General features: G+C 42.2%; 1 protein-coding gene across 1 annotated transcript; it reads right to left on the bottom strand.

Annotated features, from left to right (window-relative positions):
• Positions 1–575: 575 nt before the first annotated feature.
• Positions 576–11390, bottom strand: LOC122435823 (odorant-binding protein-like). Its single transcript, XM_043459900.1, has 7 exons — positions 11273–11390; positions 10661–10800; positions 9515–9582; positions 5585–5695; positions 3640–3741; positions 3392–3434; positions 576–789 (listed from the first exon to the last, which is right to left on the bottom strand). The coding sequence occupies exons 1-6, from the start codon at positions 11348–11350 to the stop codon at positions 3415–3417; spliced, it is 519 nt and encodes a 172-aa protein (XP_043315835.1). The 5' UTR covers positions 11351–11390; the 3' UTR covers positions 576–789; positions 3392–3414.
• Between the last annotated feature and the right edge of the window lie 10529 nt (positions 11391–21919).

The raw sequence follows: 21919 nt of genomic DNA, 5'->3' as shown, positions 1-21919 counted from the left end.
ATGTCAGACTACACACTTCCCCTCAGCTAGGGTAACGTCATCCTGCGTTTTCCTTGAGTAAACCTTAGTGAGTGGAACGTACGTTCCTTTCTTGGGAATAAATAAGATCCTTCTGAGGGACTTTTCCCTGATCAGACTGCCCCTTCCATACAGTAGGCTAAAGTGAAAGTGTTAGTTGCTCAGGTGTGTGCAACTCTTTAGGATCCTATGGACTTTAGCCAACCAGGCTCCTCTGCCCATGGCATTCTTCAGGAAATATTGGAGTGGGTTACCATTTCCTTCTCCAGAGGATCTTCATGATCCAAGGATAGAATCTGGGTCTTCTGCCTTGCAGGCAGATTTTTGACCATCTGAGCCACCAGATAAGCCCATATGGTGAGAGGATCCATAACCTTGTCCCATGACACTTTAGTCTATTTTCTCCCTCTTCCCTGGACACCTGAGGGCATGTCTACCAAATCTACGTAAGCATTGTCTCTGATGAACACCAGTCCTATGAAAGGCACAATTTTCTGGGTACTTAATATGGACATTTATGTGTTTTAAATGAGGTGACTTTTACATAGACATGCGTGTGCAGGGCAGATATTAAATCGATTTATTTAAGCCCTCAGCAATCAAATAACACCAACCAGGACATGATTTGGTGACTGGGAGAGATGAGATGGGATAAGGAGTGTGAGTGTGAAGAGAGCAGGATCATGTTAATCAGGAACCAGGAAAGTTGTCTTCATGTTGTTGATCTTGAGTCCATGGAGATGAGGATATGTCTGGTCTCTGTGACTCTTTCTGCAGGTGGAAAAAAACAGAACCAAAGGTTTAGTAGAGTCGACTGTGTGACAGTTGACTGAGGTGAGCCTCAGGCAGTAGGCTGTCCAGGAAATAGGGAATTGGTAGCTGATTCAATATCCAATTCCAGATGGACCTCAACACTCCACATCTCTGTGATGACAGTTTCCCTGTGGAGTTGTCCCCAGGATGTACATATGGTTGGAGATTTCCCACTGGGGATTGATTCTATGAGTAATGATTTCACAATGCATGTACATGGTGGTGCTTCATCTAAAGATGATTTTCAGGCTCTGTAATTGGAGCAGACAATTCTAACCCTGCAACTTTTGTCTTTTGCATTAATTTCAGGGGTACAGCCAAGTGATTATACATACAATAGTTAGTATCTATTCTTTTTCAGACTCTTTTCCCATTTAAGTTTTACAGAGTATTGCATATAGTCCACTGTGCTATGAAGTTGGACCTTGTTCTCTATCCTTCCTGTATATAACAGTTTGCATCTACTAACCTCAAACTTCTCAGACGGTAAGGATCTGCCTATGATTCAGGGGACCCAGGTTTGATCCCTGTGTTGGTAAGATCCTCTATAGAAGGGAATGGACCCAGGCCAGGATTTTTGCCTGGAGAATCCAGGCAACCGTATGGACAGAGGAGATTGGAGGGCTATGTTCCATGGCGTCGCTGAGAGTCCGACATGACAGCAAGGAACCTTTCTTTCACTTTCGCTTTTCAACTACAAACCTCCCAATCCTTCTCTTCCCCAGCCCCCTCCCACTTGGCAACCACAGCTCTGTTCTCCACCTCTGTGCGTCTGTTTTTGTTTTGTAAATAAGTTCCTCCATGTCATGTTTTGATTCCATGCAAAAGTGATATATATGTGAAAGTCAAAGTCACTCTGTCACGTCTGACTCTCTGTGACCCCGTGGACTGTCACCCAAAATGTTCTTCTGTCTTGGAGATGCTCCAGGCAAGAATACTGGAGTGTGTTGCCATTTCCCTCTCCAGGGGATCATCCTGACCCAGGGATCGAATGCGTGTCTCCTGCATTGTTGGCAGATTCATTACCATCTGAATAAACCATGGCTTTTATCTCCACTGAAGTGAGAGGTGGACTATAAGGAAAGCTGAGCACCAAAGAATTGATGTCTTTGAACTGTGGTGTTGGGAAAGACCCTTGATACCTTGATAGGCCCTTGGACTGCAAGGAGATCCAACCAGTCCATCCTAATGGAAATCAGTCCTGAATATTCATTGGAAGAACTGATGCTGAAGCTGAAACTCCATTACGTTGGCCACCTGATGCAAAGAGATGACTCATTTGAAAAGACCCTGATGCTGGGAATGATTGAAGGTGGGAGAAGAAGGGATTGACAGAGGATGAGATGGTTGGATGTCATCACTGACTCAATGGACATGAGTTTGAGCAAGGTCTGGGAGTTCATGATGGACAGGGAAACCTGACATACTGCAGTCCATGGGGTCACAAAGAGTCAGATATGACTGAAAGACTGAACTGAACTGCAAACTATAAGCGACATTTATGGTATTTGTCTTTCTCTTTTTGACATATTTCACTCAGCGTGACAAATCTCCTGGTCCATCCAAGTTGCTGTAAATGGAGTTATTTGTTTCTTCTTATGGCGGAGTAATGTTCCATTGAATATACATACCACTTCTTTGTTATCATATTCACCTGAAAGCTAGTGCTTTTAGTATTTTTTTTTTCCTTAAGTTTCTTTCTCGGCAGAACATTAAAAGCCATAGTTTAGCCTAGATCAGTGTCATTCTCTGAGGTTGTCTTATTTTAGAAAGTTCAAGCATCTCACTTTTGGAACATCTTCTGAGTAGGAATATAAAGCAAATGCAGATTTCAGAGAATGCAGTTGGAAGGCCTTTACTTGTTCTGTCAGAATGATATGAGATTAAACACTGGTCTTGCAGAAACCCTGAAAGTGAAAGTCACTCAGTCATGTCCAACTCTTTGCAATCCCTTGGACCATGACAGTGCATGGAATTCTCTAGGCCAGAATACTGGAGAAGCTTTCCCCTTTTCCAAAGCATCTTCCCAACTCAGGAATCAATCCCAGGTCTCCCCAGTTGAGCCATAAGGGAAGCCTAAGAATACTGGAGTGGGTAGCCTATCCATTCTCCAGCAGATTTTCCCAACCTAGGAATCGAATTGGGTTCTCTTGCATTCCAGGCAGATTCTATACCAACTGAGTTATCAGGGAAGCCCAGGGCTCTCTTTAATACTGATTCTCCTGGAGGAGGTATGTGTGGGGATAACCATGAGGTCTGGATTGACTATTAACACGTGGTTAATAGTTTCCACCAACTCATGGGGATTCCTGCTTTTCCCTGATGATTTTGGTCTGCAAGATTCCTGCAGGACAAGACTCTCACCACAGCTGCTCAGCATTAATCAACCAAACTCTTTGCAATTTAATATGGTTCAAGAGCAGCGAAATTATGGAACAAAAAATTGTTTAGTGACACGTTTAAATTGTTGGGACAAACATTTCACACGTATGAAATAACAGTGTTTCCTTATTGCTTCACCATGAAGGGTCACCATTAATAACGGACCACGTTTACTTACAAAAGTGTCAGAGTCACGTCTTTTCACTCATCTGGACAGTTATCTGGGGAAAAACAAAATGAGAGAACTAAAATAGGCACCAATTACTAACATTCCCCAGTATTTTGAAGGCTTCTTTCTTTTTTTAAACAACGAATCTTAAAAGAGATTACTTGTGGAAGAAGAAATTTTGATTAAGCTGATTTGTTTCCTGATATTTACACACAGGGTGAAAAGCATTGCCAGGGAAAAAAGTATAATTCCGTTACCATTATGGATGAAATTCAGGATATTTTCTTCTGGAATCCCATTTTCTGTCACCGCGTTTTTGAACTCCTCTTCCCATTGCGAATCAACATCATCTCCTTTGCCTGTAAAATCACCGTGCAAAAAGGAGAATTATTGACCCCTGGGAACCCACGGATATTCCTGAATTCTGCTGCTGCTGATAAGTCGCTTCAGTTGTGTCTGACTCTGTGCAACCCTGTAGACGACAGCCCACCAGGCTCTGCCGTCCCTGGGATTCTCCAGGCAAGAACACTGGAGTGGGTTGCCATTTCCCTCTCCAATGCATGAAAGTGAAAAGTGAAAGTGAATTCGCTCAGTCGTGTCCGACTCTTCGCGACCCCATGGACTACAGCCTACCAGGCTCCTCCGTCCATGGGATTTTCCAGGCAAGAGTAGTGGAGTGGGGTTCCATTGCCTTCTCTGATTCCTGAATCTACAGAAGAGGAAATGGAACCTGCCAATCAGATGTTCACTTGCATAATCTAAGAGCTTCAAATGGTTTCCATGACACAGACATGTGCTTTCTGCCTTAAGAATTGACCCCAGTCCAACTTGGTGAGTAGGACACTCTACCCCTCAGCATCAGAAGCTGGACTGCCAAAATTTGCCAGGATCTCCATGACTCTGGGGTTCAGTTGACCCTAATATGGAACCTACTTGCTACTCACACCCTCCTCGTATATGTACCTGCCACTCATATCTGTTTCTAAACCCAGTTTAATAGGAAACACCTTTCTCCCTTTCCACGGACACATTCACCACTTTGCATATAATGACAGGGGGTGATTTACTCTTTCATGAACCTACCACTCTACCCAATAACCTTTTCTGAAATAGACCTCTGTTGTCTCCATGGCACACACACCTGTCAGTGCTTCTGCGTGGTTACTTGAGGGGGCGATGTCAGTGTTCATAAGAACAATGCATTTGAATCATGGAACAGGAGAAAGATTAATCTTACAAGTGTCTGTTCCAAGGCTTACAGTGCATCAGAAAACTGATATCGTATACTAACACATACATACGGAATCTGCATACATCTGGAATCTAGAAAGATGGTACTGATAATGAACCTATTTGCAGGGCATCAGTGGAAAAACAGTCATAGAGAACAGACTTATGGACATGAGGAGAGGAGAGGAGACAGTGAGACGTACAGAGAGAGTAACATGGAAACTTACATGACCATCTGTAAAATAGATAGCCAACGGAAATTTGCTGTCTGTCTCAGGGAACTCAAACAGGGGCCCTGCATCAACGTAGAGGGGTGGGAGGGAGATGGGAGGGAGTTTCAAAAGAGAGGGGACATATGTATCCCTATGGGCTTCCCTTGCACCTCTGCACTTAAAGATCCCTCCTGCAATGTGGGAGATCTGGTTTTGACCTCTGGGTTGGAAGATCGCTTGGAGAAGGGAAAGTCTACCCACTCCAGTATTCTGGCCTGGAGAATTCCAGTCGCAAAGAGTCAGACACGACTGAGCAGCTTTCACACAAGCATATTTATACCTATGGCTGATTCATGTCGATATTTGACAGAAAACAACACAATTCGATAAAGCAGTGATCCTTCAATTAAAAAATAAATAAAAATATTAAAATGAAATAAATTCAGCCTGATTATACCCATGGCTTGATATTAGTTGACATGTTTTTTTTTTAAAAAAAGATTCCAGTAAAACTTCATTTTTAAAATTTCAACAGATAGGAATCATTTTGAAATGTCTGATGATGTGACATTCTGCACCCTATGACCTCCTGTTTCTTGGTAGTTCACCTTCCAGGATCCTTAATTCAGTGAGCATAAAGATGCAGGCCTTGCACGCTGAATACTGAATACTGTCAGCACCTCCTGATATTCTGAGAAAGTCCTGACAGTGGACATGTAACATTACCATGTCAGTGGGAATTTTACGATGTCATACCTACCAAATAATCCCACCATTTTTGTCTCCTTGCCATGTCCATCCACGTTGAGATTATATGTTACGAGAGCGTTCTCGCCCCCATTAATGATGCTAAATTCATTGTGACCCGCATCTGTGTGAGAGAGAAAAGATACAAACAGCCCCACCTTAACTTATTGTCAGTTAGATTGTTGTTGCACAGGGTGGGCATGAAGAACGGCCCATCATGTATGGACCCACTCACATCATGCATGCACAGAGTGCTCCCGTTTTCCATGCCAAGGAAAGGAGGCATGATTTTCCTCATCCCCACCCTTTCCTAAAGTGAACAAGTCACTCCTTGCTGTCTTACCAAGATGTTTTCTAGAACGTGTGTTCTAATGAACCCCACAGATTTTTTCTGCTTTGTTTTTTGACTTGCTGAGTCTTTGTTGCTGGCCATGGGCTTTCTCTCCTTGTGGTGACTGTGAAGTACAGTCTAGTTGTGACGCATGGACTTCTCATTGCAGTGACTTCTCTTGTTGCTGAGCACAGGCTCTAGGGTGCATGGGTTTCAGTAGTTGCAACTCAGGGGCTCTAGAGTGCAGGCACAGTAGTTGTGATGCATGAGCTTAGATGTCACATGGCATGTGGGATTTTCTCAGACTAGGGATCAAACCTACATCTCCTGCCCTGGCAGGCAGAATTCTTATCCCCTGACCACCAGGGAAGTTCCTGAGAGTGTTTTAAAACATTATGATCGTGTTATCAAATACAGGTTCTAAAGTTCTTTGTATTTCTGTTACCCCAGCCATGAAATTGGTTTCTCTTGATCAAAATCAACCTACCTTGTGTTCATTACCTTCTGTTCCTGAGTGCCCACGTCAGGCCAGGCAACGTTTTGAACACTGTAAGTGTTGTGTTTTCCAAGCCCCTCAGTCTAGGGTATGATATAATCCACTGCCATGTCTGTTGGTGTGAAGACAGTTTAGCTGCTGGGACGTGTAGGCAGTGACCACCTAGAGGTGACCTCCTTCCCCACCTGGTGCTCTGCCCCTCCTCTCTGCTCTGCCCATCCACTCTGCCCCATGTGTCTGTACAAGAAGCATCTCTGACCTGCTGTGTGCCCCCTCTACACCCTCTACATCCATCCTCTCTCTCCTGGCCTCCATCTCACCTTCCTGCAATCACTCAGCAACATGAAATGTAAAACTGCCCATCTCTGTTCCCGAAGCATGCAAACACCACTGCTCTGTGTCTGAAACACTGAAAATTATTAGTGTGCTTGAAAAAAGAAAAAAGCAGCCAGAGCAGATTTGGAGTCTCAGAGCCCTGACAAGAATATGCAATTTTCCCAAGGCCATGCCACGTCCACCAGCCTCACTCATGCTATGACAGCTTAACTCAGACTATGCATGTCCTCAGATTATCAGTGACCACCTGTGGTTCACTGTGGCTTCACCAAGGTGGGCATAGCAGCATCACTGAATTGACTGTGATGTTCATGAACAGATGGGACAGTGAGAGCAAACCTATCTTCTGGGCGTCAGGACACCATCAAGGCCACTGCTGGTCCTGGGCCTGATGTGGGGACACCTCACAGTCCCCAAGACAAGCCTGAAGGCTGCAGTGGCTGGTCCCCAAGAGACCTTCCAAGAAGTCTTGCACTTCTGTTTGTCTTCCTGTTTAGTCATTGGGTAAAAATCAAGCTAAAAAGGATTGCAAAAATGGAGAAGTGTAAAGACAGTGGAAGCATTCATGATTTGGCAAAAGGAAATCATACAATGGGAATAAGAAAATGAAAGCATAATTTAGAAAACATCAAATATTAGAAGTTATCAATGAAAGTATGGGGAAATATTTTAGGCATGGATTTTACTGACTTGAGCTCATCGCATATGCACTGTGCTGCTACTTAGTTTGGGCAAGGGTTGTGATCACATATTGATATATTTAAATTTTTATCAAATATGTTCCTCTTAGGCCATGTAAAAATAATACTGTTATTTAGGGCCATTATAAAAAGCTCAGAGATACAAAGCTGAGCCAGTATCCCCATTGCTTTAAATAGAAGCTGCCTTTATGGTTGAACTCAAGATGATTTCCTTGAGTTCAAGTTCATCCATCCCAGATTGGATGGCCAAAGACATGTTAAGATTGTTTTTAAAAAGTGAATGTCAGTGATGTGCAAACTCAAGATAGATCCCCGAGACCTCAGTTCATAAGCCTGTTGTCAATTATCTGTGAGAACCCTATGAAATACAAATTCTACACTCATGCTTAGTCACATTGTTCTTGTTGATATTTAACCACTATGTCATGTCTGACTCTCCATGACCCCATGAAGCATACCACATCAAGTTCCTCTGTCCTCCACGATCTTCCAGAGTTTGCTCAAATTCATGTCCATTGAGTCGATGATGCCATCCAACCGTCTCATCCTCTGTTGTCCCCTTCTCCTCCTGCCTTCAATCTTCCCCAGTATCAGGGTCTTTTCCAGTGAATCAAATCTTTGCATCAGGTGGCCAATGTACTGAGACTTCAGCATCAGTCCTTCCAGTGAATATCTTGGTTGATCTCCTCTAGGATTGATTGGTTTGATCTCCCAGCTGTCCAAGGGACTCTCAAGAGGCTTCTCCAGCACCACAATTCTAAAGCATCAATTCTTTGGCGCTCAGCCTTCTTTATGGTCCAACTCTCAAATACATACAAAACTATTGAATAAAAGCATACTGTTGACTATACAGACCTTTGTTGGCAAAGTGATGTCTCTGCATTTTAATATGCTATCTTGGTTGTCATAGCTTTCCTTCTAAGGAGCAAGCATCTTTCAATTATGTGAATGCAGTCACAATCTGCAGAGATTTTGGAGCCCAAGAAAATAAAATCTGTCACCGCTTCCACTCTTTCCCCTTTCTATTTGCCATAAAGTGAGGGGAACAGATGCCATGATCTTAGCGTTTTTGAATGTTGAGTTTCAGACCAGCATTTTCAGTCTCCTCTTGCACCGTCATCAAGAAACTCTTTAGTTCCTCTTCACTTTCTTCCATTAAAGTGGTATCATCTGCATATCTGAGGATGTTGATATTTCTGGTAGCAATCTTGATTCCAGCTTGTAATTCATCCAACCTGGCATTTAGCATGATGTACTCAGCATATAAGTTATATAAGCAGCATGACAGCACACACTAACTTGTTGTACTCTTCTCCCAATTTTGAACCAACCTGTTCTTCCACGTCTCACTGTTGCTGACTGATCAACATACAGGTTTGTCAGGAAACAGGTAATCTGGTATTCCCATATCTTTAAGAATTTTCCACCATGTATTGTGATCCACACACTCAAAGGCTTTAGCATAGTCAATGAAGCAGGGAAAAAAAAAATTTTGTTTTTTGTTTCTGGAATTGCCTCTCTTTCTCAATGATCCACTGAATGTTGACAATTTGATCTGGTTCATCTGCTTTTTCTAAATTAAGCCTATACTTCTGGAAGTTCTCGGATCACCTACCACTGAATTCTACCTTGAAGGATTTTGAGCACTACATTGCTCGCATGAGAATTGAGCACAAAGTGCAGTAGTTTGAACATTCTTTGTCATTGACCTTCTCTGAGATTGAAATGGAAACTGACCTTTTCCATTTCTGTGGCCTCTGCGGAGTTTTGCAAAGTTGCTGACACATTGCTTGCAGCCCTTTAACAGCATCATCTTTTAGGATTTTAAAGAGCTCAGCTTGAAGTCTGTCACCTCTACTAGCGTTGTTCATATAATGCTTCCTAAGTCCCGCTTAACCTGACACTCTAGGATATCTGGATCTGGTCTCATTGATTAACACTCTGTTGAGGGGAGATGATCCAGTCCCTGACCTCTGATTTTTAGTAGGAGTAGAATTCAGGTGTATGGGGTTATTGAAGGAAGTTGAGACCAAGATTTCTACCTGAACATACTCTTTCCAGTGAAACATTCATACTTACAGTCAACAGCATAATGGGTTTCTTTCTTTATGCCTGAGACATATTTTTCTATGCATTCTCCATTCTTCCTGAAAAACAAAATATATTTAAGTTGGTTGATGAAGATAATAAAAATTTGACATATAATTAAGATTTTTTTTCTTTGTGACACCCAAGAAAATATGTCAGGTATCACCTCAGTGCTGGTGAACATTTGACCTCCAAAGGAGACAAAATATGCTGTCTCAGATACAGTGACTATCAAGTGGCAAGGATGGTTTGTCTCCACATTAAGTCTGACTAGTAGTTCTAAAGATAACCTGCAGATACACAACAGGTAGTGTGTAAAGTCAATAAACACAGAGAAATCGAGAGTTTTAGGAAAAAAGAACAAGAATGAACTTTTCCTTTATACAGTCTCTGAAACCTGAGAGGCATAGCTATCATGACAAACCGTGCGGGTTGTCACAACCGTGGCAGTGATTCATTAGACAATGAAAATGGAAGCGTTATCCACTCAGTTGTGTTCAACTCTTGCCACGCCATGGACTGTAGCCTGTGAGGCCCCTCCACTGCCTGTGGGATCCTCCAGGCAAGAATACCGGAGTGGGTAGCCATTTCCTCCTCCAGGGGATCTTCCCGACCCAGTGATCGAACTCATGGCACGTGCATTGGCAGGCGCCTAGGACGGGACTTGGGAAAGTCACTAGGGGCTCTGACGGCTTTGGGAAATTCAGTGGTGATGAAACATCACGTGAGGAAGCCCCGAGGGCAGAGCTCACTGTGTGCTCTCCCCAGGCTCTCACTTTTGGGCTCAGTGGGAATCATCTCTTACAAATTCTGCAGGAAGGGTTCAAGCCCTGGTGGGGACTGTGGGCTCAAGGACATGAGCCTCTTCCCTCTGCTGTGTCCCTCTCTCCTTTAATGAGTTGATGCCAGTGGAGCGTCTGGATTCCCCCTCTAAGCAGAATCTTCAGGACATTCCCTGGAGGGTCACAGAGGAACTGCCCTCCCCCCAGCTCAGAGACCCTGCTCAGCCCCACAGCTCAGGGTGTCTTCCTCTCAACATCACCCAGAGAGCTCCCTGCAAACGGGGAAGACACACCCTCCCTCAGGTCAGAGTTTATAGGTGTTTTATTTCTTTCTTTCTTTTTTTTTTTTACTTACTTGATATAAAAGTGTAAGTGTACCGTGCCATTTTCTTCATCAAACTCAATGTAACGCGTGAAAATATGGAATGGCCCACCCTCGGTGATTCTGTCTATGTTTTCAGCTGCGATGTAATGGGTTAACCATCTTCCTGTGAACTACAAGTGAAAGTCCTTTCAGAAATCTTAGTCCATCTCTGTAAATTCTGCCCAACATCATCCCTCAGGAGTCCCCCTGCCCTTTCGCTTGAGCAGAAGTTACCTTTCTTTATGAACACAGCCCTAGGTATAAAATCATGTGGAAACTCAAGTCAAGTAAAGGAAAGAACTGAGAAATTACTGAGATAGCTTGAGCTGTCTTGTCAAACACAAGAGCCCTAGTCTAACAGCTATGTGTTGTTCCGTCAGTTTTATAAGAGCAGTGGACATGCATGAGAGCCAATGAATAGATGGTAGAGATGATACAGACATCACAACAGCAGGTATAGGGCCAGCGAACGGAGCAATTTTGAGTTGCAGGGAGATGCCTAGACTTAGCGATCCACATGACTGGACCTCGAAAGGGACACACACATTGATACACGTCAGGACCTCCTTCCAGGCTCAGAACACGTTCAAATGCCCCTGGTACCTGTGAGGCGTCTATCTCAGCTTCACCTTGACTGGCAGCAAGCAGACCAAGGACAAGACCGAACAGCAGAACCTTCATCTTGTTGACTCTCGTGGTCCTTCGGTAGAAGCTGAGGGTGTCCAAGGGGTTGGAGAGGATGCTGCCTCTTTTATAGCCTGCGTCTGTTGGCGTGACACATCATGAACCAATGGCCGTTCCTCATGTGACCAGTTACAACAGCAGGCATCTTCAGTATCCTGGTTGGCGGAGAGAAGATTTTCTGGCTTTCTGTCATGTGGATAATGAGATTTGTTTTAAGAGAAGCATATGTGGATGTGGGCATTTGACCTTTAAAGTAAGTGAGAAATTGCAGTACATTCAATATTGTAAGGTGACAATTATTTATTTTTCTGTTTGTCACGAGATCCAGAATGAGATGAGCTGTCCAAGGTACATATCCCTCACTCCTGCTTAACATTTATTTTCTAAAAGTAAAGATTGACTGTGTGGTTTAGTCAAGGGAACACTATTTCCTAAGAGACCCTTGGAAAGACTCCTGTTATTCTGAGGTGAGGAGCAGGTCGGCACAAAGTATTTATCATGTTCTCCTGCCCCAATGTGGGCTTTTTCCTCCTAAATACTAAGACGACAATCCATTCAAATGCCCCTTAACTTCATCTGAAGAAGGTACCTCAGTAGTTTATTTTCAGTGATTTCTTTTCAGACACCCTTTTACCCATTTAATCTGTAGTATAATATTTACTCACTAACTCAGTTGTTTCTCCCAGGGAGGAAAAAAAACTGGATAGCAGTTCTTGTAATTTTTAGAATTTTGAATGGAAAAAATAAATTTCCTAAGACAAGGTCACTGAAACAGTGAAAGAGTCATTTTTTTTTTTGCATTTTTAATCAACTTTTACTTATTTTCATCTTAATTCATGGCAATTTAACAAATAAATACATTAAAAGATTTATTTTGTTCTGAGTATCGAAATGAAGAAAAAAGGAGACTCAGGGTTTCTGAGTCAGCTAATTGAGAACACCTGGAGTGCCGATCCACTGCTGGCTGCTCCTGGGATGGATCAGAGCTCAGAATCCTTCATTTCGATTGAATTCAGACCTTTGAGGAGAGCTTGTCGTCTCAAGGGCGTTTTCAGCTCACATCTTTAGAGGATCACTTCCCTTGATGTTCACATGGACCGACAATATATCTATGTTTTTTCTTTTTATTATCTTTTCTTTCAGTTGCAATATCATGCTATATCTTCTGTTCATACATTCCTTTGCATAATATCCTGTCATATTTTCAACTGTGAAGTCTGTGTGATAGAAGGTTTTCATGTCTCAGAATATCCTGAAACCATTTCCTCTCTTTGGTCTTTGATCCAGACATTAATTTTCTTTTCCTGTCTGTTTCTTTATCTTGGCTGCACCATGCAGCATGCAGGTTATTAGTTCTCCAACGGGGATGAAACCCACATGGACGCTGTACTCTGTGCAGGGGAAGTGAAGAATTCTAATCACTGGACCACCAGAGAAGTCCCTGATTCAGATAAATTTGAGTAGTCACGTGATCCCAGCTAACACCCCTTATCATCACCCTTCCATCTCTACTTTTGTACCTCCAGCATTCCCAAGTTTTCGTTTTGGATGCTTACCAACATGTGTCCCCTGGGAGTGTATCCTAGGACCATCCCATCTTAGGAAGATCTTTCTAACTACCAATCAAGGGGAGATTAAACACTAGCTATTCTAAGACATTGTTGCAACAGTTCTAATAATCATGTTGTTTTCCATTAGTCTTAGCACTCTCCTTCCCTCACTGTGTTCACAAGTCTGTTCTCTATATCTGCATCTGTGTTCCCTCCCTGCAAATAATAGGTAGCTGCTGAGAATTTGGTGAAACACAGGGAGCCCAGCCAGGTGCTCTGTGATGACCTGGAAGGGTGAGATAGGATGAGGGCAGGGGGCTCAAAAGGGAGGCAATTAATGAATAATTGTGGCTGATTTGCATTTTGTATGGCAGAAACCAAGAGAATATTGTAAAGCATTCTCCATCAATTAAAAGATAGAATAGAAAAGAAAAAAGTTTTCATCCTTAACAAAATTGATGCCAAAAAAAAAATTCCTATTGCTTTTTACTGAAAGGACTTATATGGCCTTTAATCCCAATTCTCATTAATATTGGTCAAAATGTAAGTAATAGAGTAATAAATAAAAACAGAACCATCTTACAAAAACATTTCTGTTGTAACTCCCTCCAAATAACACTAAGCCCTGCTTGGTACATCTTCCTGTTGTCTTCTTCTCAAATTTATTCACATTTTTGTAACTGACAAGCCTCTCTCACCCAGTTTATTAGTTTTGTCATACTTGTCTGTTTTCTCTGTAACCACTGCTTTTACATCTTAGATTGTGCAACTCCTAACTAAACATTGCAAGGAAGCTATTGATCTTGGCCACTCAAAATTTCAGTTTCCCTCAATGATTCATGGCCAAGGTTGCAATGCAGTTAGAGTCTAAAGTTGAGACAATAAAACACAAGCCCACTATTTTAAAGAAAGTAATTGTTTATATAACTTTTATTACCAAAAATGTATTTTTATATTTATTTATTTATGCATTTATTTATTTGTCTGTGTCAGGTCTTAGTTGCACAACACAAAATCTTTGTTTTGTCATAGCTGGGACCTTTAGTTATGGCGTGTGGACTCTAGATGTACTACTGACAGACCAGTGAATACGAGAAAGGAGGTGAGGAAGCAAAGAATACGACTTTCTTTGGACATTCCACTGAGAAGATGGCAGACTAATATCTCAGAGTAAGCATCTTGTTGGGGTCTGGATGCCAGGTTCTTTTGTAGGGACAGAGGGAGAGAAGTTATGAGAAACTATAGTCAAAAGGCAAAATAGAGAGCTGGAGACAGTGAGGAAGTAAAGTAAAAAGGATTCTCAGCCTTGCAGAACATCTCAGGATGGGCCAGCCTTTGGAAAGTCTGTGTTAATTTCTTCTTTTCATAGCTGGGCAGGGTCAGATTATCTCCCTGTGAGCTGAGAAAAGGCACTTTAACAGTCAGGCTGAAAGGTAGGGTCTTCTGAGGCAGGCCATTATGTATGATTATAATAACAATGGCAACAAAAAGCAAGTCAAAGAACCAGTTCCAACATGGAGTCAGTTGTGGTTCCTCACTACAGTTCCCCGCTGTCAAAGTCCATTCCACAGTCTTGTGGAAAAAGAGGGCAATGACCATTCTCCCTCATGAGAAGGATCATCCTGGGAGTGTTCACCATTGACGGCAGTGTTTCATGTGTTGACATTTTGCTTCTTGTTTTCCTCTTTGGAAAGTGTCTACTGTACACTTACTGTAAAATTCAAAATTCTGCACTTGAAATCCAGGAGACAATGACTCAAGTTAAGGAACTGAGCACTTTTCCATGCATGGGAAGACACAAGAGTCAGGGCTCATTAAAATGACTTCCTTGGTATATACTTCAGCTATCTGAGGACATGGGATCCTATATTCTCAACATTTCTTCAGGGTTAATCATAGGGAGTGGTTGTAGTCTGATGGCTCCTAGATAGGAGGTATTCTCCTTCTTCTCGTCTGACCAGCTCATGTTGGAGGACTGTGATTGTTGGTTCCAATTTTCAGGTTCCCCCTCTTGATCATGAATGTGATCAATATTTGGGAGACATTTCATGATCAACTCTTGTCCCATGGCACTGGGAGTTTCCATCCAGTTTAGGCAAACATTCTTGATGTGCCACTCCATGTATTAAGTTTTGGACCAGGCCCCACCAGTAATTAAAAATTCTCTGTGGATTCTAGCTAGCTAAAATCCAGGGGACATTTTCCCTTTGTGCATCTTTCCTTAGTTAGAATCACAATGTCACAAGTATGTTATGTTATACATGTGATTTTTCTCAAGATGTTTGTCCATGGAGGTGTTGTTGGAGGCCTGATTACACTTCAGGTACTATAAGAGGCAAGAGTCCTTTAAATGAGACCGGGTATAAGTAATGAAGCTAGTGACACCGACGAGGACATAGTGCAGCAGAGAGACACAAAGAACCATTTGAAAACAAAGAACAAATGTAAACAATGATTAGTGTAACTACTTGTAATCCAGTTGCAGTAGTCAAGTGACAGGGTGGGGGGTGGGGTGGGGGATAACCAATTTAATGAGCTATCTGCAGTTACTTTGTACTGGCCATGCACATTTATGCATGGCTTAATCTTTGAGACAAGCGTGTGTTAATGGCAGGATCAGGCAAGTAGGAAGAAAAAGATAAATGCTTCCATTTAACTCACAGAAGGAATAACTTACCAAGTTACTATCAGTCAATATTAATTTGAGGTGTTTTTTCTTACACCTGGCCAACACATTTAAACCAGCAAATGTTTTGGATAGAAGCCATAAAAAATTATAACCATGTTTGCTAGTTATCCAGTCCAATGCAACTGATTCTTTATGTTGGCAGCTTTATGAAGCCATCAGGTTTCCCATTAGAATTATTTATTTATTTATTTTTACTGAGTTCAGCATTATGGTCTGAAAGTCAGCAACTTGCGTGTATCCAAAGGTTTTTTTTTTCTTTCTTTTTTCTTTTTTTCTTTTAAAATCAATCTTCTTGAAGAGGAGGCGTTTTTTCAAAAGTATCAGAGTGAAACGGTAACTGTCTTTCATGACAGAGGACTTCAGAAGGCAAGTTTAAATCTGACTACAATGCAGTCGACAAAGAACCTGGTTACTGCAGGTAACATACAACACTTTGAGATAGTAACTAGAAATATGACTAATATTCTACTGTTGCAGAAACCGAGACTCGAGAAACCAGGCACCACCCTCGGAGAGTTGGAGAACGCAGGTTAATCACACGAGCGGGCCCAGAGGGGTTACCACTCCAAGCTCTGAGCCCTGAACAAAAAGGTTATAGAGTTTTTACAGACAGACTGTAGTGGGCAACGCTAGCTGTTAATTAAACTAAGGGGTTTTGCATACATGGGAACAGCAGTCAAGATGGGGAGGGGGATGTCTGACCCAGACAGGCATGATTAAGCAGGTTTGCAGGGGCTGGGAGATTGCAAAGAGCAGGACAAGGGTGCCTGAGACAAACTCCGGTTCCTAGTATTGCGAGTGCCCGCTTTCTGAGACTACATGACCTATGTGATCTAGACTTTGCAAGGGGCAAGCTGAGTCACAGAGGCAGAAGGAGAAGGAGGTCATGTAAAATTTTAACTTTTCCTCTTTGCTACCAGGACATATAATGTTTTTAGGAACTCCATGTAATATTTAGAATATCTGTATCATTTAGAATATAACTAAAGATTTATTTCTCCTCTGGCAACTCCTCCCATATAATTCACCATGCCACGTGAAGCTAATTAGCTTAATGTCTTTTTGGGGGGTTTGTTTTAGGGACCCTTTCACATCCCAAAGTCAGCTAGAGGTAATTTGATTTAAGAAGTTTTATTAAAAGGGCATTCAGAAAAAATGCAGTGTTTTAAAACAAAATAGATTCCCAGGTCACTGGGAAAATAGTCATTTACTTAGCCAAAATGACAATAAAACATTTCAAAGGCAAATACAGATCAATTAAAGAGGGGAAAAAACAAACTTAAAATACCTTATCAAAGGGAAAATACACCTTTTGAAAGCCTGAGTTTTTTAAAAACAGAGGAAAGTTAAATTTACATTTTGACTTAGTTTAGTTAAAGGTTCATTTACTCAATTACAGTTCTTTTAAACTTAGTACTGACTGATCATGTACAAAACATTTTTGGGGATCATTTTCTACAAACCTTTAATCACAACTTATTTTATCACAGTTTTAACTTTCAAGTTGTAGAATATTTGGAGAGATCCTAAAACACTTAATTGTTTCTAAAAGTTCACTGAAAACTCATATCTCATTCCCACTCTTTCCTTAGAGGTTTTTTCACACTGAGTTACTTTCCTTGCTAACAAATTTGTGACAGATATAGTAGATCCTATTTAGCTTATGTTAAACTTATGCACAAGGCAAGTATTATGCCTAATTATTATGCTTTATGTTGTGACCTAAGACATGTGTATATTCCTTAGATCAACAAACTTAAACATTAACACCAGATATTAGTTTAATACTATTTCCCAGTTCACAGGAACATGAAATTCATTTAGCTTTATTTCTCTTGTATTTAGAATTGTTGGGTTTATAAGTTTATAAGCACTTATTCCTTTTTAAGCCAATTAGATAGAATTCTTTTACAAATCAACCATGGCATTGTAATCCAAAGACAAAGATCCATACAAAGAGAGATCTGAATTCTCATTTCAAGATTTCAGTCCTAAGTCAGGTAAGGCATTGTAAAACCCGTCAGTTCTCAAAAGAGGTTGGATTAAAATTGGGTTTCTGACAGGTGGAACAAGTCAAGCTCACTTGAGGAGACAGCCGGATATTTGCAGAAAAAGAAGTTTCTAATTACCTTTGACAAGCCAACTTCTAAATTACGTTACACTCTCTAAAATTCCCATGTAAAAAAGGCATCACTGATGAGTGTTGCTGAGAGACCAATAGGACATTTTCATCTCAAAAATACAAGCGTGTTCTGCCTAGAATGACTTTTCCCTCCTTTGTTTAATCTTCACAAGCATCTCAAAATAAGCGGGGAAGGGTTTTGGAGTGGTAAAGGATTTTTGGAGCCACTCTGGTGGTGCAATAAAGACTGGTTGTAAAACAAGGATAGGCTTGTTTTTCTTTTTGAAAAAATTTGGTGGCCACTTCAGTGAAACTGAAGGACTTGACATATCCATTTACCTGTGTTGGAAAGTTTTACTTTTCCTCATTTAGCTTAGGAGAGAAGAACTCTTGGGAAGGCTCAGAGGCAACACCTTGGCTCCTGTAAGTCAGTCTGGAACAAAGAGGGAAGAGGTGAAGGTAACAGGAAAGAGAGACCTAGGAATCTGCCTCTTTCTGCCATGAGGGAAGCAGCCAGGAGGAAGTGACTCAGTGTTTTCTTGAACCAACGTTTACCAAATTTACCTTGAAGTTGTCTTGCTGGGGGCAACACTGAGAATCTGACCTGTTCCCTTACTCCTTATGAAGTCACAGGAACCCTCAAGTGGCAGATGGCCTAATGGCTTTTAAGTGCTGACTCACGCTGGCAGGATACTAGTTGACCTGTTTCTGGGCTCCAGGGAGGAAGAGGAAATGAGGGCCCTCACTTGTTGGGTGGCAGCTCCTACTGGGGCACAGTGGGCTATGTGGCTCGGAACACACGAGAGAGTAACCCTGGCCAGATTTCCTCAGTTGCTTCCATAGTCAATAGCCTGTTTGCCGAGTATTCAAGGAGAGAGAAATGCAAGAGTGTGGGCAGGGGGACCTTCAAATAAGTACTTATCATTTTAGCTAGAGCAGTTAGTACCAGATGCCTGTGTGTTACCAATGTAGCCAGAATAAACCCAAACCTAGGCAGCTGGAAAGTAACAGAAACATGATTTCCCAGCCCGGAAAGACCTTGATCTTTGTCCAAAAGGTTGGTGTTTTCCCTCGCAGGGGGTACTCCCCAAACTGGAGCTGAAGCTCCCCACTGTCAAAGTTACCTGGGGGTCCTCTAGGGAAATTAGAATCAGTAACCTGGATTCCGTGTGAGTATGTGGGAGTCCCTGGGCCTCTTCATTTATTACCAGGGTGTTACTCTTCTTTGAAAAGTGCTTCAAACTGTCGGATTGTCTAAATGTGAGTATTCAGGGGCTATTGTTCTTTTGGTCTTAACCTATGTTATGTACGTCCCAAAGAACTTTCCTTTGGAATAAATTTAATGTCTCCCATTTTTATAAGTTGATAACGCCAAGACACAACAGAATGTAGGCAAACTCCATCAAAGAAGGCACAAGCGAATTCCAACATCAATGCACAGAGGAGCGTGTGTTGTGTCAGTCAGTCAGTTGAGTCTGACTCTTTGTGACCCTGTGGACTGCAGCCCACCAGGCTCCCCTGCCCGTGGGATACTCCAGGCAAGAATACTGGAGTGGGTTGCCATTCCCTTCTCCAGGAGATCTTCCCAAACCAGGGATCGAACCTGGGTCTTCTGCTTTGCAGGCAGATTCTTTACAGTCTAAGACGCCAGGGAGGCCCTTCTAACAAAGTGAAGTGTTAGTTACTCAGTCGTGTACCACTCTCTGCGACCCCATGGTCTGTAGTCCACCCATCTCTCCTGTCCGTGGGATTCTCCAACCAAGAATCCTGGAGTGGGTTGCCAAACCACTTCATAAATTATGTAAATAAATTTACCCTACAAAACATGAACTAATTCCAACTAGGCTACCCACCTCCACCAGAACTAGTTCCCTAATGAACCAGTTCCAATTGAACCAGTTCTCAAATGAGGTAAATAAATTTTGCCCTATCAAAACAAATGAGGAGGGGAGCCCTCCACTCCCGGGTGACAGATTGGTCTCAAGATGGCTAGCGGCGGCAGTGAGGCCAGGGAGCTCTCCATTCCAGGGCGTCCTACAACCGTGGCTCCAGACTTTCTCACACCCCCTTCCTGGTGATTCCAGCCCCCAGGCAGCATGTTGATTGACACTCAGTGGCTGGTGAAGCTCTCCATGCTCAATGAAGACCAGCAGTGGGACATCCAGGGTGTGTAGCATGTCGGCTGCCTATGTAGAGTGGCGAAGAGCATGTGTCTTATAGTCAGTGCCTGATAAAACATGGTTAACTCGAGGAGGGAATGGCAAACCACTTCAGTATTCAGGCCTTGAGAACCCCATGAACAGTATGAAAAGGCAAAAATATATGACACTGGAAGATGAGCCCACCAGGTTAGTAGGTGTCCAATATGTTGCTAGGGAAGAGTGGAGAAACAGCTCCATAAGGTATGAAGAGGCTGGGCTAAAGCAGAAATATTGCTCAGTTGTGTATGGGTCTGGTGTTGAAAGTAAAGTCCAAATCGGTAAAGAACAATACTGTATTGAAACCTGGAGTGTTAAGTCCATGAATCGAGGTAAATTGGAAGTGATTAAACAGGAGATGGCAAGAGTGAACATCGACATTTTAGGTATCAGTGAACTAGAATGGACTGGAATGGGTGAATTTAATTCAGATGACCATTATATCTATTACCGTGGGCAGGAATCCCTTGGAAGATATGGAGTGACCCTCACAGCCCACAAGTCCAAAATGCAGTACTAGGGGCAATCTCAAAAATGACAGAATGATCTCTGTTCGTTTCCAAAACAAATCATTCAACATCACAGCTATCCAAGTCTATGCCCCAACCACGAATGCCAAAGAAGCTGAAGTTGAATGATTCTATGATGATCTACAAGACCTTTTAGAACTAACAACATAAAAAAATGTCCTTTTTGTTATAGGTGACTAGAATGCAAAATTAGGATGTAAAGAGATATCTGGAGTAGCAGACAAGTTTGCCCTTGGAGTACAAAATGAAGCCCGGCAAAGGCTAACAGAGTTTTGCCAAAAGACTCATAGCAAACAGCCTCTTTTAACAGAAGAGCTGACTCAACACATGGATGTCACTAGATGGTCAGTACCAAAATCAGATTGGCTATGTTCTTTGCAGTTAATGATGGAGAAGCACTGTACAGTCAGCAAACAAAGGATCTGGTGCTGACTGTGGCTCAGATCATCAGTTCCTTATTTCAAAATTCATACTTAAATTGAAGAAAGTAGGGAAATCCACCAGACCATTCAGGTATGACCTAAATCAAACCCCTTATGGTTATGCGGGGCTTTCCTGATAGCTCAGTTTGTAAAGTATCTGTCTGCATTACAGGAGACCCCAGTTTGATTCCTGGGACAGGAAGATCCACTGGAGAATGGATAGGCTACCCACTCCAGTATTTTGGGGCTTCCCTTGTGGCTCAGCTGGTAAAGAATCCACCTGCAATGTGGGAAACTGGATTTTGATCCCTGGGTTGGGAAGAGCCTCTAGAGAAGGCACAGGCTACCCACTCTAGTATTCTGGCCTGGAGAATTCTGTATAGTCCATGGGGTCACAAAGAGTTGGATACCACTTAGCGACTTTCACTTTCACTTCACTTTAATGATTATACAGTGGAGGTGACAAACAAATTCAAGGGATTAGATCTGGTAGGCAGAGCTCCTGAAAAACTCTGGATGGTGGTTCATAACATCATACAGGAGGTGGTGAACAAAACCACCTCCATGAAGAAGGAATGCAAGTAAGAAAGTGGTTGTCTGAGAAGGTCTTACAAATAGCTGAGAAAAGGAAAGAAGCAAAAGGCAAAGGAGAAAGGTAAAGATATACCCAACTGAATGCAGATTTCCAGAGAATAGCAAGGATATATAAGAAAGCCTTCTTACATAAACACTGCAAAGAAACAGAGGAAAACAATAGAGTGGCAAAGACTAGAGATCTCTTCAGAAAGGTTAGAGATACCAAGGGAATATTTCATGCAAAGATGGGCACAAAAAAAGAAAGAAATGGCAAAGTCCTACCAAGAAGCATAGGATATGAAGAAGAGGTGGCAAGCATGCAAAGAAGATTCAAAAAAGATGATAATAACCCAGATAACTTACTATGACATGGTCACTCAACTAAAGCCAGACACCTGGAGTACAAAGTCAAGTGAGTCTTAGGAAGTATAACTACAAACAAAGCTAATGGGGATGATGGAATTCCAGCTGAGTTAGTT

This window comes from Cervus canadensis, chromosome X (genome assembly GCF_019320065.1).
Source record: "Cervus canadensis isolate Bull #8, Minnesota chromosome X, ASM1932006v1, whole genome shotgun sequence".
Taxonomy (NCBI): domain Eukaryota; kingdom Metazoa; phylum Chordata; class Mammalia; order Artiodactyla; family Cervidae; genus Cervus; species Cervus canadensis.
This window is presented reverse-complemented; position numbering and strand designations above follow the sequence as displayed.

What these genes read in the sequence shown, in the direction of transcription:
- LOC122435823 (XM_043459900.1), bottom strand. Translation starts at nt 11,350, where the DNA reads ATGAAGGTTCTGCTGTTCGGTCTTGTCCTTGGTCTGCTTGCTGCCAGT. An exon ending in CTGAGATAGACGCCTCACAG is followed by an intron (nt 10,801 to 11,272) that starts GTACCAGGGGCA and finishes TTTCACTTGTAG; the next exon opens with TTCACAGGAAGATGGTTAAC. An exon ending in AAAAATGGTGGGATTATTTG is followed by an intron (nt 3,742 to 5,584) that starts GTAGGTATGACA and finishes GTGATTTTACAG; the next exon opens with GCAAAGGAGATGATGTTGAT.